This window comes from Salvia hispanica, chromosome 3 (genome assembly GCF_023119035.1).
Source record: "Salvia hispanica cultivar TCC Black 2014 chromosome 3, UniMelb_Shisp_WGS_1.0, whole genome shotgun sequence".
Classification (NCBI taxonomy): domain Eukaryota; kingdom Viridiplantae; phylum Streptophyta; class Magnoliopsida; order Lamiales; family Lamiaceae; genus Salvia; species Salvia hispanica.
The window spans coordinates 3,128,446-3,145,617 of record NC_062967.1 but is presented as its reverse complement, the minus strand read 5'-3'; the positions used below and the strand labels follow the sequence as shown (position 1 = coordinate 3,145,617).

General features: G+C 38.3%; 3 protein-coding genes across 3 annotated transcripts; 1 reads left to right on the top strand and 2 right to left on the bottom strand.

Annotated features, from left to right (window-relative positions):
* Window positions 1-1,617: 1,617 nt before the first annotated feature.
* On the bottom strand, window positions 1,618-2,816 carry LOC125215189 (UDP-glycosyltransferase 74F2-like). The gene is made up of 2 exons (XM_048116533.1): window positions 2,144-2,816; window positions 1,618-1,908 (listed from the first exon to the last, which is right to left on the bottom strand). Exons 1-2 carry the CDS (start codon window positions 2,792-2,794, stop codon window positions 1,618-1,620), a joined length of 942 nt encoding a protein of 313 aa, XP_047972490.1. The 5' UTR covers window positions 2,795-2,816.
* A 2,692-nt stretch (window positions 2,817-5,508) lies between these two features.
* LOC125212486 (mogroside IE synthase-like) lies at window positions 5,509-7,583 on the bottom strand. The gene is made up of 2 exons (XM_048112675.1): window positions 6,910-7,583; window positions 5,509-6,331 (listed from the first exon to the last, which is right to left on the bottom strand). Exons 1-2 carry the CDS (start codon window positions 7,549-7,551, stop codon window positions 5,585-5,587), a joined length of 1,389 nt encoding a protein of 462 aa, XP_047968632.1. The 5' UTR covers window positions 7,552-7,583; the 3' UTR covers window positions 5,509-5,584.
* A 1,512-nt stretch (window positions 7,584-9,095) lies between these two features.
* LOC125215182 (golgin subfamily B member 1-like) lies at window positions 9,096-16,853 on the top strand. The gene is made up of 4 exons (XM_048116521.1): window positions 9,096-9,234; window positions 9,355-9,478; window positions 10,556-11,251; window positions 11,370-16,853. Exons 2-4 carry the CDS (start codon window positions 9,428-9,430, stop codon window positions 16,851-16,853), a joined length of 6,231 nt encoding a protein of 2,076 aa, XP_047972478.1. The 5' UTR covers window positions 9,096-9,234; window positions 9,355-9,427.
* The last annotated feature ends 319 nt before the right edge of the window (window positions 16,854-17,172 follow it).

The following is a 17,172-nucleotide window of genomic DNA, read 5'->3' as shown; positions in this document are numbered from 1 at the left end:
TGAATAATGTAGTGAAAATATGAGTCTCACTTATTATATTAGTTTTATAATAAAATGTGAAGTGTGTCAAAATTTGGGGGACAGATTGAAATAGCAAACTGTGTCAAAAATTTTGAGGAAGGAGGAAGTACGTATTCATTTTCATAAGAATTATCTTTCTCTATTGTAAAATATGTCAATAACCCTTGATGCATGTCAAGGTGGTGAGCGGAAGGATCGACATTATCAGGGACCTCATCTGGAACAAGTCTGGCCAGCCTGTGAAAGCGGCCTTCAAGGAAGATGCTGCAATGAACCCGGCCGTAAAAGCCAACCTACAGGCTACATGCCGCCAAACTGGGGAGTGCGGCCTTCAGGCTGCCGGCCGTCGAGAGCGACGTCAGGATAGCCGCCACCTACCTGGAGCTCGCTGACGCCGTCAACATCATATGGGCCACCATGGACGGAGATCGTCTCGACGGCGATATTGTTGCCGGCGGTGGATGAGGTGAGGACGCCTTGTGGTACGGCGAAGGTGATTGTGATGCCTTTGTGGGCTAAGCGTTTGGAGAATTGGATCATAGGGTTTATGTGGCCTTGGAGTGGATATGGCAGGATTAGGCAGTGTGGTTTCTGTTGTTTTTTCTCCATTTCTTTGGGTTTAGATTTGGTGGTGGTGTAGCCGTGTAGGTTGGTTTGAGGTGTGATCATGTATACTTGGTAAACTTATGTATAGAACATTGGTGAGCAGTTTTTTTTACTTATCATAAATAACTCATCTATCTTGGAGTTATATTAACAAAAATGATCTATAAAATTATATGTTTTCTCCTCATATTTTGTTTTATTTTTGTTTTGACAAAGTTACGGTAAGAAGGCTAAGACCATCTCCAAAGGTACACTAAAACCTAAAATAGGATAGGTATTTAGCTTCAATAGTACTAAAAAACCAATTCCATTTTTTGTTTTTGAGAAAAATTTACCTATCTTTAGGTTTACACTAAACCAAAACCTAATTTTTTAAAAAAAAATTTGTGAGTAAAAAGAGCATAATATAGAGAATATTCTTTTAAGTTTGAGTTTAGTGTAAATGGTTAGAGTAAAATCATATTTGATGTAATATTTACACTGAAATGAGTTTGAGTTTAGTGTAAATGGTTGGAGATGCTCTAAGAGGTGAAATCTGAGTGGTTGTAGTCAAGGGAGGAGCCATAAATTTAATACTTCAGCATGTGCAAAAATAGTTTGAGAGTAAATCTGCCGTTGCTTGTAATTATTTTTGGATCAAAGTGACCTAAAGATTAGTAGTTCAAACTAGTAGCAACGTAGGAGATACGGCACAAAACGTCTAAGTAATGTTAGGATAGTGCGTCCGTTTCTAAATTTAGTTTTTGTTACCGTATCTCATTAAAATGAAAACATCTACTAATGGTTAAAATCAAATTTCATTTCGTTAAAGTATTGAGCTATTTTGACCATAATCGTGTCCTAGTGGGAATTTCCCTATCTTGTCCTGTCAATATGTGGACCATGGCGAGGAAATAATAGAGTGATCGGGTACATAAGAAGTTATGATATAGAAAGAGACATATATAGGCTATATTGCATATTTGAGCAAAGTCCAAAATGATTAGGTCTTTAGATGACATCCGAGGATCGGACCACCCATAGGAAGTGTTTTCCGGTTAGCTTAAGGGCCGTTGCCAATTCCTCCATTTCATGCTTTTCCAATTTGGCAATACTACCGAAGGAGACGTAGATAACTGATTTAGGTGATCTTTGTTGTAGCCATCTCATGCAAATGTCATCTGGTTTGAACAAACTAAGACCATAACTTTTGTCATGTGGTACTCTTTTGTCTAGGTAGATAGAAGGTATGGCTGGTCCAATTGTTTTAACTGCCATTGATTTTTTCATCCACTCATTTGCCTGAAACAAAGATTCCAAGTACATAAGTTACTTTAAAATTTGTGATTTATTTACCAATTGTCTCAAAACTCTATATATCATCATATATATATATATAGAACAGAGGTTCCAAAATCCGCATGTGACGTTGAAAACAAAACCAACCAAGCAAAAATAAAAATCTAACAAGTATATTCCGTTTTCTTTCAAATCCAATCCAACTCGGACGACTTATTCCAAAAGACTAGCCACGTACCTCTTTGTCAAGCTCGTAAATCGAGTTAACGAACACGAAATCAGAATCCTCCACACCATCAAACTGACCCATTACCAGCTCCAACAAGCCCGGATGCTTCTCCTGATCAACAACAAACGACGGCAAATCCGAGATCGCCAGCGGCGGCAGCCCGGGAAGCACGGTCTCCCTCTCCTTTACCGGAACTTTGAGCAACCCTTTAAACACGTTGTAGTAAACAACATTGACAGAGCTCGGCTGCGTGAAGAAGGCCGCACCAAACAGGCCTTTGCTCTTCGCCACGGCCAGCCCCCACGGCAGGAAGGCGTCGTAGACGACGCAGTCCACTGCCCGGCCCGGGCCTTCTCGAAGCTTCTCGATGAGGCGGGACGTTGACTCCGCCCCTTCCCTTTCGAGGGTGGCTAGATACTCCCGAGGGTCGGCGTCGGCTCTGGCGGCGGCGGAGGTGTAGCCGTCGGAGATGGACTCGACGGCGATGGAGGCGGAGATGTCGGCGGCGGCGGAGGAGAGGATGTCTTGTGGTGCGGCGAAGGTGATTGTGATGCCTTTGTAGGCTAAGCGTTTGGAGAATTGGATCAGGGGGTTTATGTGGCCTTGGCTTGGGTATGGAAGGATTAGGCAGTGTGGTTTGTCTTCTGTTTTTTGATCCATTTCTTTAGGATGGTTGGGGTGTGATCATGTGTACTAGGTAAGGTTATATATAGGCAAGATATGGATAAGAGGTGAATTCTATCTATGAGTGGTTGTAAAAATGTTTGGGATAGAGGTGACATAAAGATTAGTTCCTCCTCGGTCCTACTATAAAGTTATGTTTGATAGGGGTGATGACTCATTTAGGGATGAAAAAAGGTGAACTACGATGCCAATAGAGAATAAGTTATGGCTAAAAGGTGAACTACGATGATAATTATCGAGTTAAATGGATAGAATAAAATAAAATAAAAAAGAGAATATAATGGAGAAATGAAAAAAAAGAGTAATTGTGAAAAATAATAAAATAAAAGAAAATAAATAGTGGTTATTTTGTTTTTCTAAAAATGAGAATTAATCACTTATAAACTTATAATGAAACATAAAATATCTAAATATTGCTTGGATAGGCGTCCTTTGGAAAATTTGCTTTTCGTTACAGTCTGCCGTCCTATTAAAATGATACAACTACATACTATTATAAAAAAAAAAAGTATTGAAATATTTCGACCCGGTAATAGTGTCTCAGTACGAAAGTCGTGTGTCAGTTGGAAACTTCACTATTTTGTCCTATGATCCAATCAAAATGTGGATCCTACAAGGGAAATTGCAACACATGGAGACACGTGAATCCCAAATTAATGTGTTTTTCATTAATCATGACAGTGGATCCTACAAGCGAATTATTGAATGAGTTGTTGTGAAAATATTAATTTGGATGGATGTGAAATATCTTCCTTGGCTTGCTACAAGTGAGTGATTTATTTTGGTGAACTATGATGAAAGAAAATAAAAAATAAAATAAAAGAGAAATGAAAAAGAGTAAGTATAAGAAATAATAAAACATGAAAAATAATAAAGTAAGAGAAAATAAATATTCTTTTTGTCCTATTATAAGTGATAGATTTCTTTTGGACACAAGAATTAAGAAAATAATATATATTAAGTTAAAGTGGAGAGAGTAAAGTATGAGAGATAAAAAGTAAGAAAAATAAAGAGAGAATAAAGTAAGAGAGAGAATAAATTAAGATATAGTTGAAGTTTTGTTTTTAGCTAAAAAATGAAATTGATCAATTGTGGTGGACTCGTGTCTGGTGGGATAACTCAAAATAAAAAATTGATAACTTGTGATGGGATGGAAGGAGTATTTTTTTTATGAAAATAAAAAATTAATTAAAAATAGTGAAACACAAAATCTAAATATTGCTTTGATATGCGTCCGTTTGTAAATTTGTTTTTGGTTACAGTCTACTAGCATCTTAAAGTCATCTTAAAATGAAAACAACTACAATTGATCAAAATTGTTTTTTTTTCATTTTGTTATAAGTGTCTCAAAGACAAAAATGTTGTGTCTCATTGGGAACTTCCCTATACTGTCGTCAACATGTGGATCCTACAAGAAAATATTAGCTGCAAAGTTGGGCAAAGTCCAAATTAGATTAGGTTTTCAGATGACAATTCGAACACTACATTGCTGGCTGGTGTCAGCTTTCACAATTTTCCTACACTGGTTGCAAAATAGGTGTTTGTGACATTATCTTTTTGTACTTTCTCGGAGCCACGAAAGATGTCTCATTTTCCTTTTTAGTTTATCCAACAAAAGATGTCATATTTCTCTTTTTGGAAAATGTTCTCTCTCACATAAATATAAAAATTATATTTTCTCTCTCTATTTAACACAAAAAATAAAACCTCCTAAAATCTCATACCGTCCCACAAGTGTGACGACAAGAGGGAGTAGTAATTTTCTATTGCTTGCAAATTCGCTATTTGCCTCCTCTTTTGGTCATATGACTTAGGTAGTCAATATATTTAAGGTTTGGATTTTCATTTGTTATTCCTAAACGTTTGAATAGGAGCCCGGGGAGCATTAGGATGCAACCATAGTTAGAGTGACAATGTACCACCAACCTCGTGCGGCCACGTGGCACGCTACCCAGTAATATTAGGGGCGTATCCAGCAATATCATATTAAGCGTTTTAGATGGAATTCTGAGCATTTTTTTTAATTGAATGTAGCATATTATGGGGAATATTAGTTTTATTTATGGTTTAATTTTAGGAAATGGATGAGAACGAATAAATATGCATACAATGTTAAACATCATTCACATGTGTGAATTGTGATTATCTGTGTAGAAACATGAACTTAAGCTTACGCTGGTTTGGAGCTTTATCTGTAGAGTCTGTTAAATTCAATTCTTGTTTTCGTTAACAGAAGAGTTTCGGTAGATATAGGATAAACGCATATTTGTGCACTTTTATGCGTGGATGAAATTTGATATTCACATAAAGTGGTTGGTGAATGGCTTTTTTGTTCCCTTTATTTTTTGGAACTGCCTCTTTAACATTTTAGGTTTTATATACACAGTTCATTCAGTTAAGTGTTGAGATATTCTTCTGTCTGTGGTGTCACTATGTCAGTCTTCTGGAAAATACTATTCAATTTTTTAAAATTTAGTTTTCATACTTTTTAAAATCTGAATTGTCATCTAAAACCTTGTAGTTTATACATAGTTGATAGGGTGCTGCCTTTATTACTAATGATGGTTTAATATGCTCAGAGTAAGAATAATGTTTGACCTATGGTGTATAAAACAACCATTTTAAATGTTTAACTTCGTAGGTCGACAACGGAAATGTTAGGAAATATTATATTTCTATTAATTGTGGACTATTCACGAAAAAAGTTCAATTATTAACAGTTAATACTCCATCATTTCCAATTATTTGCTAAAGATACATTGATAATCAAGAATCTGATAATTTTTTTGACATGGCTCCTTCCATCGTATTAGAAACAAATTCTTGAATATTTCTGTCTGAAGTTCCCCCTTCATCAACAGCTCCCTTTGCCAACTCCTTCCATTTCCTTGCATTCTCTCTTATCTCTTCCGCTCCCTCTCCCTCCATCACACAATTTACACAACGAACCAATTCCTCATGCCCAACAACACCTCCATCATTGGGATAAGCCCTCACTCCCATCTTCCAAACATCCATCACAAACTTGGCATTCGTAGCCTGATCACTCCACCACGGGACCCCGACCATCGGGACCCCGAGGCTCAGCGCCTCCAGAGTCGAGTTCCACCCACAGTGCGTCACAAAGCATCCTATGGCTTCATGAGCAAGTACCTCAAGCTGCGAGCACCATGACACGATTAGCCCCTTACCCGAGGCTTCGTCCGCGAAATTTTCCGGGAGCTTCGAAACCTCCGAGGATCGGACCACCCATAGGAAGTGTTTGCCGGTTAGCTTAAGGGCCGTTGCCAATTCCTCCATTTCATGCTTTTCCAATTTGGCAATACTACCAAAGGAGACGTAGATAACTGATTTAGGTGATCTTTGTTGTAGCCATCTCATGTAAATGTCATCTGATTTGAACAAACTAAGACCATAACTTTTGTCGTGTGGTATTCTTTTGTCTAGGTAGATAGAAGGTATGGCTGGTCCAATTGTTTTTACTGACATTGATTTTTTCATCCACTCATTTGCCTGAAACAAGATTCCAAGTAAATAAGTTAGTACTCCACTTCAATAATTGTTACATATCGTCTCAAAACTCAATATATCATCATAGAAAAGAGATTCTGAAATCCTGCTCTATGCCACGTATGAGTTGATATGTTCCAAGCTGTATTTTTATTTTGATATGTTAATTAGCTACCAGATCAGTGAAAATTTCTGAGGTGAATGAGGAATACTTTAGCAAATAAATAAAGGCTCAAGAAGGTACCACTTAACAGAAATAAATCAAAACTTCAATTAACCTCTATTTAAGTAATCAATTAATGAGGACGACCACCCTGTAGAAAATTAGCCACGTTAACATGAGGTGTTGAATCTGCTAATTATGGCAATCTTTAAATTTTGCTTTATCTCAAACCTAATTATATCATATTTAAGGATGATCATAATTAATAGATGTCTCAAATTAGTCCAATTCTATACAACATATATATGACTCAGAAAACAAAACCTACCAAGCGAAAAAAAAATTCTCATAATCATATTCCGTTTTCTTTCAAATCCAATCCAACTGGTCGACTTATTCTAAAAGACTAGCCACGTACCTCTTCCTCGAGCTCGTAAATCGAGTTAACGAACACGAAATCAGAATCCTCCACACCTTCAAACTGACCCACCAGCAGCTCCAACGCGCCCGGATACTTCTCCGGATCAACAATAAACGACGGCAAATCCGAGACCGCCAGCGGCGGCAGCCCGGGAAGCACGATCTCCCTCTCCGAAACCGGAACTTTGAGCAACCCTTTGAACACATTGTAGTAGATCACATTCACAGAGCTCGTCTGCGTGAAGAAGACCGCACCAAACAGGCCCTTACTCTTCGCCACGGCCAGCCCCCACGGCATGAAGGCGTCGTAGACGACGCAGTCCACGGGCCGGCCCTCTTCTTGAAGCTTCTCGATGAGTCGGGTAGTTGACTCCGTCCCGGCCGTTTTGAAGCTGAGTAGATGGTCCCGAGGGTCGACGTCGGCTCTGGCAGCGGTGGAGTCGTAGCCGTCGGAGATAATCTCGACGGCGATATTGTTGCCGGCGGCGGAAGAGGTGAGGACGCCTTGTGGTACGGCGAAGGTGATTGTGATGCCTTTGTGGGCTAAGCGTTTGGAGAATTGGATCATAGGGTTTATGTGGCCTTGGCTTGGGTATGGAAGGATTAGGCAGTGTGGTTTGTGTTCTGTTTTTTGATCCATTTCTTTCGGTTTGGATTTATTTGGTGTGTTTAGGATGCTTTGAGGTGTGATCATGTGAGTACGAGGTAAGGTTATATATAGAACGTTGTAAGATTTAGGCAAGTTATGGATAAGAGGTGAATTCTATGAGTGGTTGTAATTAAAGAAAAAGACTAATTTATTTTAGTCCTGAGTTTCGGTTGGAAGGGATGATTAAGTAAGAGAAAGAATCAAGTAGAGAAATGAGGAGAGAGTAATTAGGAGTAATAAAGATAATAGTGAGGGGTGGAGTAGGGGATGGAGTAGAGAAAGTATTAGGTGATCCGAACTGCTGTTATTGGGAGTTCCATTTGAGTTCGCCACGAGTTTTAATGAAATGTAAAGTAAAGTGAGGGAGAAAGGTTGGTGGAATGTGAGATCCATTTTTGTATCTCCACCGTCCCGCAATAGAATTCCTATTTGATTATGACACGAGTTTTAAGAAATGTAAAGAAAAAGTGAGATTGAATAAGTTAGTGAAATATGAGTGTCACTTATTATATTAGTTTGATAATAAAATGTGAGTGGTAAGTTGGTAGAATGTGGGGCCTAGTTATCATTTATAGTAAAAATGAAATCTGACTCTTATTATGAGACGAACCGAAATGGAAAAATAGACTTCTTATTGTGGAATGGATGGAATATTAGTTTAATAATATAATGTAAGTGAAATGAGTTAATAGAAGTAAGGTCTACTTACCATTTATAGTAAAATTGAACCAAAACTTCTTATGACGGACGAACTAAAATAATATAAATCAAGAATTCTAATGGCGTCCGGAGGGAGTATGTTGTTTTTTTTTTCTAAAAATGATAATCAATCACTAAACCCTAAACCATATACACAGAATATCTAGGATATGCGTCCATTTGTAAACTTGTTTTTCGTTACAGTCTAAAATCTACTCCATTAAAATGAAAACAACTACGGTTATCAAAATCGATTTTTTTCATTTCGTTAAGTATTGAGATATTTTGCCCTTAATAGTGTCTAAGGACAAAAAATTGCCTCAGTTGGGAACTTACTATATTGTCCTGTGGATCCTACAAGGATATGATAGAATGATTTGGACAAGAAATAAAAAGTAGTGACAGAAGAAGAGATAAACTATAAGCTAATTTGCAAATTCAGGCAAAGTCCAAATTTGATTACTTTTTAGATGACAATTCTAACACTACATCGCCAGTGCCAGCTTTCACAATTTTCCTTTACTTGGTTGCAAAATAGGTATTTGTCACGTTATATTTGTAATTTTGTATATTGATTGCGAATTCGCTATTTGCCACCTCTTTTGGTTCATATGGACTTAGGTAGTCAGCATATTTAATGTTTGAATTTTCATAAAAATGTTTGAATAGGATCTCACTCATATCCATCAAAATCATCGCAGTAAGGGCCCAATGAGGTAAGCCCATTTAACTGTTTTCCTGAGTAAGCCCAATGACCTATAAGAGTTACAATTATGCAAATTGATAGGTAGGGCAGATAATGTATTCTAATTAGTTAATACTGGTTCGGTGACACGTAAACTGAAACGCATGCCGATTTCAGAAAGAATTTTGAAAAAAAAAGAAAATAAAAAAAAAATCATAGCTTCAGATCTAAGAGAGCGGTATATTCAATTACACTCGACATTCACCTCACCAAACGAGCCGTTCAATCGGGTGAGAATGTATTCGATCATTTCCAACTAGATATTGAAACTGAAATCTGATTTTTCTCAATTTGTTCAATTCGCTAACATTTTGAATTGAACAATTCACTAATGTTTCCTCCTTTTCTAGGGGTTTGTAGAGCAGCAATCTGTTTAATCCAATGGTTATAGGTAGCTGTTGAGAGCATATTGAATTGGATTGAATGGATAATAACAAGAGCCGAGATGATCTGCTCGCTGCCGGACGGAAGAAGGTAACTGATTTATTCTATTCTGAGCAATTTTTTTGATTGAATGTTGCATATGATGGGGAATATGAGTTTCATGTATGGTTAATTTTAGGGATGAGAACGAATAAATATACATTGAATGTTAAGCTTCATTCACATATGTGATTATCTGTGTAGAAACATGAACTTAAAGCTTATGCTAGTTTGGAGCTTTATCCGTAGAGTTTGTTAAATTTAATTATTTTTTTCGTTAACAGAAGAGTTTAGGCGGCATATATAAGATAAACGCATATTTGTGCGCTTTTATGTTTGGATGAAAGTGCTTGGTGAATGGGTCGGTCCTTTTATTCTTGAACTGCCTCTTTAGCATTTTACTATATACAGTATACACCACCCAATCCATTCATTTAAGTGTTGAGAAATTCTTCAAAATTAGTTTTCATATTTTTGAAAAACTGAATCGACATCTAAAACCTTTTAGTATATCCATAGTTGAGAGGGTGCTGCCTTTACTACTATGGTGGTTTAATATGCTCAGAGTCAGAATAATGTTTGACCTATGGTGTATAAAACAACCATTTTAGATGTTTAACTTCGTAGGTTTATATTGGAAATGTTAGGAAAGAGTATTACATTTCTACTAATTGTGGACTATTCACAAAAAAAGTTCAATTATTAATACTCCCTCCGTCCAGGGGCGGAGCCAAGATTTTGTAGGGAAGGGGGCAAAGTTACGAAGAAAATTTAAGAATTTGAGGAGGGGCATTTAGTGAAAAAATAAAAGAAATAAGTTTTATAATCGGCAATATATATATATACGGAGTAGAAAATTTGAGGTGGGGCAAATACCCCTCATATGGGCTACTAGATCCGCCCCTGCCTCCATCCCAAGGTAGTTGAGGCGTTTCTTTTTTACACCCGTTTTGGAAAAATGATAATAAATAGTTAAAGTCGAGAGAAAGTAAGAGAGTGAATAATGTAGATAAGACTTTATTCTACATCATTCTCTTTCCTACATTACTTTCTCTTGACTTTAGCTACTTTATTACTATCATTTACTTATTACAATCACTTGTGATGACATGTTTCATCGTATGCCAGCTTCAACAGTTCAGGAAGAAGAAGGATAATAAAGGAAATAATAGCAAGTCGTCGGGCAAAGGTGGTAAATCTGGGCGTGACCGGAAGGCAGACACAGTTGCTGAAGCAGCTGTGACAGAGCAAAATGTTCCAGATGTAGTATTATCCAAGCATGATGCAAGTGAAACTGTTGATTTTTCAGAGTCAAGTTCTGGTGTGGTTGCAGAGGCAATTGATACAGCTACTGCTATTTCAGAGCATGATGTAATAGGAGGCACTTCCAATGACACAGCAGTAGAGCAGCAAAATGATGCAGATGGAGAGAGATTCAAGCATGATGCAGAAGATACTACTGCTTTACCAGACTCAGTTTCTAGAGTGGATACAGTGGCGAGCGATGCTGCTTCTAGAGTAGATTCAGTAACAAGTGACAGTCCGGTTGCAGATAAAGATCCTTCAGGAAAGGGTAAAGTTGGAATAGCATGTCTATTGGATGCTGCTGGATTTCCATCAGAGGGATCGGGAATGGATAACACTAGTAATGGAAATGATGTATATATTACGGCTTCCCTAGAGGATGGATCATCTTCTCTAGTTCTCGAGGATACATCCATTAATATCCCAGCAATGGTTTTAGAAGAGATGTCAGAAGATTCCAGTTTACGTTTACCCACTGATTTTTCATCTGGACTGGAGAGGGAGCATGTGGAAGAGCAGGTAAAAGATGTAGGTTTGTGCTTTCACTCTTGACACTATCCCTAAAATTTACTCATTTGGCCTCTTAATTGTTGTTAGAGTTAAAAGTCTGTATAATATTTTGGTAGGGGCAATGCAGGAAGTTGGCTGCTCTTTTTCCAGTGGAAATCAAATGGATGACCGCATGGCGAATTTGCTTGATGGAGATAGTATTCCTCCTTCAAATGATACAACGGAGTCTATTACAGACAGTAGAGAAGTTGATTCAGGGAATACTTTTGATGAGGAGAATATCTCCGCCGCCACACAACTCAACAAGATTGACAGTGCATCATTGGCTGTTTCTGTTACCAATTATGCTGGAGAAGGTGAAGAGGCGCATGGACATTCTTTTGGCACTTCTCCTTTAACCGAGTCCTCACTGGCGTCGACCATAAGATCTGCAACAATGAGTCAAGAGAGAGATGGTACGTCATTTGGTTCAAATGATGAGAAAGCAGAGGCAGTTAGTGTCTCAGATACAGAAGGTACTCAAGCAAGCTCTGGATTTGTCGAGGTAGAAAGATCTTATGAGGTTGAAAATAGAGATACTGCAAATGTGTTAGCATGTAAACACGTAGACTTGTCATCGATTTTGAATGGAAGTCTAGTCAAACTTTCCCAGCTTGCAGAAATTTTACAGCTACTCGATCAAGATGAATTCAGGTACATATTCGCGTCAAGAGAATCATCAGTTGAGAAACCTCGAAATGCCGATGAAACAACTGCCAAAGAAATCGTGCAGTGCAGAAATGAGCTTCAGGAGGTTGTATCAGAGAAGGTAGAGCTCGAGAATCAGCTTCAGTTATCAAGAGCTGAGGCTGAAGTTTTTGCTGATAAAGTTAATGAATTGCAGAATAAGCTAGAAATAAAACAAGGAGAAATGTCAACCATATTTTCTGAGCTAGTTGACTGCAGGAATTTGGTAAAAGCCTTGCAATCTGAAAATGTGAACTTGAATGAAAGTTTCAAAGTGATGACTGAGGAGAAAAACAAACTTTCACAGGAGAGTAGGAACTTTTTGCTCGAAAATGAAAAAATCACCGAGGAATTATATCAGCACAAAGTTTCTTTAGAGTCACTCCAGAATTTGATACATGATGACAGGAAAAGACTCGAGCAGGAAAATAGTGGCATGATCAGTGAGAATGGTAAATTACTTGCTGATTTGGCAGAGTGTCAGGATACAGTGGAAGTTCTTAGGTTGGAAAACAAAAACATAAATGAGATTTTGGCATCTTTGTCAGAAGAAAGAAAAAATCTCGATGAGGAAAAAGTATCAATGTACCATCAGTTTGGAAGAATGTCGGAAGAATTAATTAACTGCAAAGAATTGATTCTAACTCTTCAAACAGAGATCATCACTCTAAATGAGCGCATCACATCCATATGTGATGAGAAGAACAAGCTTGAAGAAGAGCAGAAGACAATTTTCAGGGAGTATGAAAAGCAATATCATGAGTTGGTGGAGTTCAAAGTTCTGGAAGCAGTTTTGCAAGCAGAATGTTGTAAGGCAGTGAATGATCTAAAAGAAGCCAGAACTTCCATTAAGCATCATACTGAAGAAAAGAAATCCCTCTGCGCTGATTTAGAGTTTCTCAAGTTTAAAATAAAAGAATTCGACTGTGAGAAAATCTCATCTCAGTTTGATGAAGTTGCAAGTCAAGCTCTTAAGAATGATAGTGGTGCGTTGCATGAGCACAAATCTTATCAGTCATCTGGGGAACAGACGAAATTGGATATTTACAATGACTCATTTGGATTTCTATCACTAAAAAGGAACTTGGAGGAAGCAGGAGTTCTAGTGCAAAAACTTGAGAGGGAAATTGACAGAATGCACTTAGATTCATCTTCTTTGAGTAGATCGATGGATGATGTTTCCCCTGGAGTGTCACAATTGAGTCATACTTTTGAGCCAAAAGGTTACACATATAAGGATGACCAAGATTCAGACATATCCCCTTCATCAGAAGGTCGCACAACTGAAGATTCATGCGTTAGAACAAAAATGTTTGCACAAAATCTCAAAATATTGCTCAAAGAGTTAGTAAATGATGCAGAGGATGCCAGTGAATTCTTTAGAGGTATGCAGAGTAAACTGCTGTCTAATGCCTCTGGAACAGAATTGAGCAAGTATTATACTGCATCGAAAGAGCACAATGATCAAGTACAAGAAGCAAACATTGAGCTTATGGTTGTCTACGAGGCTATGAGAGAGCTTATCCATCATGTTGTTGCAATAGAGAATGAACTTCTTGGTCTATGTGATACCATGCAGAAGCAAGAAGCAGTTCTAAAATCAGAGAACCATCATCTTCTAGAGAAGGTGAACGCTTTTCAAGCTCATATTAATGAGCTGCAGGTTCATTTGGAGGGACACTGTAGAGACTCAGATGAGATGGCTTCTTCAATTTCCAATCAACTGCAAGTACTCCAGTCAGAAGTGGCTGACAGAGAATTGATTCTTCAAGAAGAACAGAGTTCTGTTTCAGCTCAGATTCTTCAGACTGTTGGCCTGCTGGATTCGACGACAAAGAATATTTCTGGCAACCCATTTCCTAGTGGAAATAGCAACTCTGATATTGTTGGCTGTGTTGCTGCTTCTGTTGATGGTGCCCGCAAAGTGATTGGGGGTTTGCATGGTCAACTCGAGGCTGCTCAAAAGGATTTTCACGAAATGGAACACAAAACTAATGTGGCTCTGAGCATTCTGCATCGACTTTACAGTGAACTTATGAGGACATTATTTGGGTATTACCCAGATGCAGCAGATGAAGTCGTAGCTGATGATAAAAAGCTGGATCTTTTACATCCTAATTTTTTTGATGACCTGTTGGACCAATTGAAAAATCTTTATAGTGAGAAGTTGGAGCTCGAGTCTGCAAATAAACAACTCAGTTCACAGATGACTGACACAGCAAGGGAGATTGACGAACTGCAAAAGTTATGTCTGAAATCAGATACCGTTCTCAAGTTAATTGGCAAGATCGAACAATCAGTAACGTTGGAGAGGCCAGCTATGTGTGAGGATGAACCTGCCTTACTCCTGGAGTCTCTGATTCATTTGCTCGTACAGAAATGCAGAGAAACTGGTCAGGACTCAAGCTTATGTGTATCTCTAGAAATGCAATTACATGATTTGCAGGATGAAGTGGAATGCTTGAACTTATCTCTTATGGAATATAGAAATGAGAACCTGGTTTTTAAGCACAGTCTGAAGAGTGCTCAAGAGATTATTATTGCTCTCAATTCTAAAGTAAATGAGAAAGTTGCTGAGTTAGAACTGTCTGAGCAGCGAATATCATCCCTCAGAGAGAAGTTAGGTATAGCAGTTACAAAGGGGAAAGGCCTTATTTCGCAACGTGAGAGTCTCAAGCAATCGTTGGCTGAAATGTCCAAGGAACTGGAGAAATGTTCCCAAGAATTACTTTCTAAAGATGAGAGGCTTCATGAACTCGAAACAAATGTAAAAGTCTACTCTGAGGCAGGTGAGCGCATGGAAGCCCTGGAATCTGAGCTCTCATACATTCGCAACTCAGCTACTGCACTAAGAGAGTCATTTCTGCTTAAGGATTCTGTCTTACTGAGAATAGAAGAGATTCTAAACGATTTAGAGCTTCCAGAGAACTTCCACTCCAAAGATATAATTGAAAAGATTGACTGGTTAGCAAAAATAGTTGGAAGTCACTCCTTGCCTCTTGGTGAATGGGATCACAGAAGGTCAGCTGAGAGAAATTCATATTCTGATGCTGGATTTGGGGGTTCAGATGGCTCGAAAGAAGATATGCAGCCAATCCCTACTTCTGCTGAGGACTTAAGGAGAAGATATGAAGAACTACAAAACAGATTTTACGGCTTAGCTGAGCAAAATGAGATGCTTGAACAGTCATTAATGGAAAGGAACAACCTTGTGCAGCGATGGGAAGAAATTTTGGACAGAGTTGATATGCCATCTCATCTGCGATCTGTGGAGTCTGATGATAAGATTCAGTGGTTAGGAAATGCTCTATCAGAGGCACAAAACCACTCTTATTCTCTCCAGCAGAAGATTGATAACTTGGAGACCTTTTGTGGATCCCTCAGTACTGATGTGGAAGATTCAAAAAGAAGAGCAGCTGAGCTTGAGACAGCCTTCCAACAGGCTTGTGCAGAAAAAGAAATCCTAGCAAAGGACTTGGAGATGCTGAGACAAGATAGTGATGAAAGCATAAAAAGAATAGCTGATTTTTCTCTTAGAAATGAGAATCTCCAAAATGAATCAAGTTCGTTACAAGCACAGAAACTTCACTTGGAGGAAGATAAGGATCGTATTGAGGGTGCAATTAGAAGACTAAAGGAAATAGTTAATGATGCTCTTCAGGATTCTTGTCCTGAAGATGTGGAACTTGATCAGGAGGGGGTTGAATATTTCGAAGAAATGATAAGGAAACTTGTAGAGAAACATAAGACACTATTATCTGAGAAGCTTGTTAGTGTAGATTCAACTGATGTGCATGCCACTGGAAAGGGGGAGCTGTCAAACACATCCAGAGATTTTGAAGAGCCAGATGTCTCGACTCTGAGCAAAAAACTAGATGAATGTATGGGTGAACTAATGAGCTTGAAGGAGGAGAAAGATAGATACATGCAGACCAATCAATCCCTAGTCTGTGAGTTGGAGGGGCTGGAAGTAAAAAAGAAAGAATTGGAAGAACTACTTAATCAGGAAGAGCGTAAATCAGCTTCTTTGAGAGAGAAGCTTAATGTTGCTGTTAGGAAAGGGAAGTCCTTGGTGCAACAGCGAGATGTCATGAAGCAATCAATCGAAGAACTAAATGCTGAGGTTGAGCGCCTCAAGTCTGAGACCAAGGACACTGAAAAAACTATTTCTGAATTTGAGGAACAGATCAAGAACTTGTTTGCTGCCCGTGACAGGGTACAAGAAGCGGAATCTGAAAATAGTTTCCTCAGGGATCGCCTGGCAGAAACTGAACGCTATATGCAGGAGAAAGAGCATAGCTGGAGCAGTATTTCGAATGCTTTGGGTGAAATAAATGTTGGTTTTGAATTTCATTCTGTAAATCCAGTTGAGAGGATAAAGGAAATAGGCAAGCTTGTGCATGATCTGCATGGTCGAATGGATTCCCTTGAACAGGAATCAAGAAAATCTAAAAGAGCAGCTGAACTGCTGCTTGCTGAGCTGAATGAAGTTCAGGAAAGAAATGATGGCCTTCAAGATGAGCTAGCAAAAGTTGTTAATGAACTTTCAGAAGTTTCCAGGGAAAAAGAAATAGCTGAAAATGCAAAACATGAAGCTATTGCACATTTCGAAAAGCTATCTTACTTACAATCAGAAGAAAAGGAGAGGCAGATGTCTGAAATTACGGTTTTAAAATCTGGTGTGGACAACATGAAAAATGATCTTTCTTCAATTGACAGAGAACTGGGGGATGTTCTATCTAAAGATTTGGAAGTTCTGTACAACGTGAAGGCTACAATGAAATCATTTTTTGATTTTGATGGCGTTCCTGCCCTGGGTGCTCTATTTCCTGGTAGCTTACCTGGGGGCACATTGTCAGCAAAATCAGAGAACAAGGTAAAATAATTATGCTATCAGACTTTTATATGCTTGTAAATAATACTCTCTCTGTCCAACGGTGTCCTTATTAGGCATCTACAAATAGTGTGCAACTTTTTTTTTGACATCCCTCCTTACAATTTACCTTTACAACACTCCTGTGTACAAAAAAACAACCCATGGCGCACCATCTTAACCCACTATTTGTACTTGATGAAAGACTTTCTCACACCAACCAAATAACTTCCTAGCACTATTAAAACCCACGCTATCCTCAACCTTGCACACTCTTGGTGAATGGATGTAATACTTAAGGGGTGATGCTATAGCCTCCTTTAAGTATTAA

What these genes read in the sequence shown, in the direction of transcription:
- LOC125215189 (XM_048116533.1), bottom strand. Translation starts at nt 2,794, where the DNA reads ATGGATCAAAAAACAGAAGACAAACCACACTGCCTAATCCTTCCATAC. An exon ending in TTTACGAGCTTGACAAAGAG is followed by an intron (nt 1,909 to 2,143) that starts GTACGTGGCTAG and finishes TCTTTGTTTCAG; the next exon opens with GCAAATGAGTGGATGAAAAA.
- LOC125215182 (XM_048116521.1), top strand. Translation starts at nt 9,428, where the DNA reads ATGGATAATAACAAGAGCCGAGATGATCTGCTCGCTGCCGGACGGAAG. An exon ending in TCGCTGCCGGACGGAAGAAG is followed by an intron (nt 9,479 to 10,555) that starts GTAACTGATTTA and finishes ATCGTATGCCAG; the next exon opens with CTTCAACAGTTCAGGAAGAA. An exon ending in GGGAGCATGTGGAAGAGCAG is followed by an intron (nt 11,252 to 11,369) that starts GTAAAAGATGTA and finishes GGGGCAATGCAG; the next exon opens with GAAGTTGGCTGCTCTTTTTC.
- LOC125212486 (XM_048112675.1), bottom strand. Translation starts at nt 7,551, where the DNA reads ATGGATCAAAAAACAGAACACAAACCACACTGCCTAATCCTTCCATAC. An exon ending in TTTACGAGCTCGAGGAAGAG is followed by an intron (nt 6,332 to 6,909) that starts GTACGTGGCTAG and finishes ATCTTGTTTCAG; the next exon opens with GCAAATGAGTGGATGAAAAA.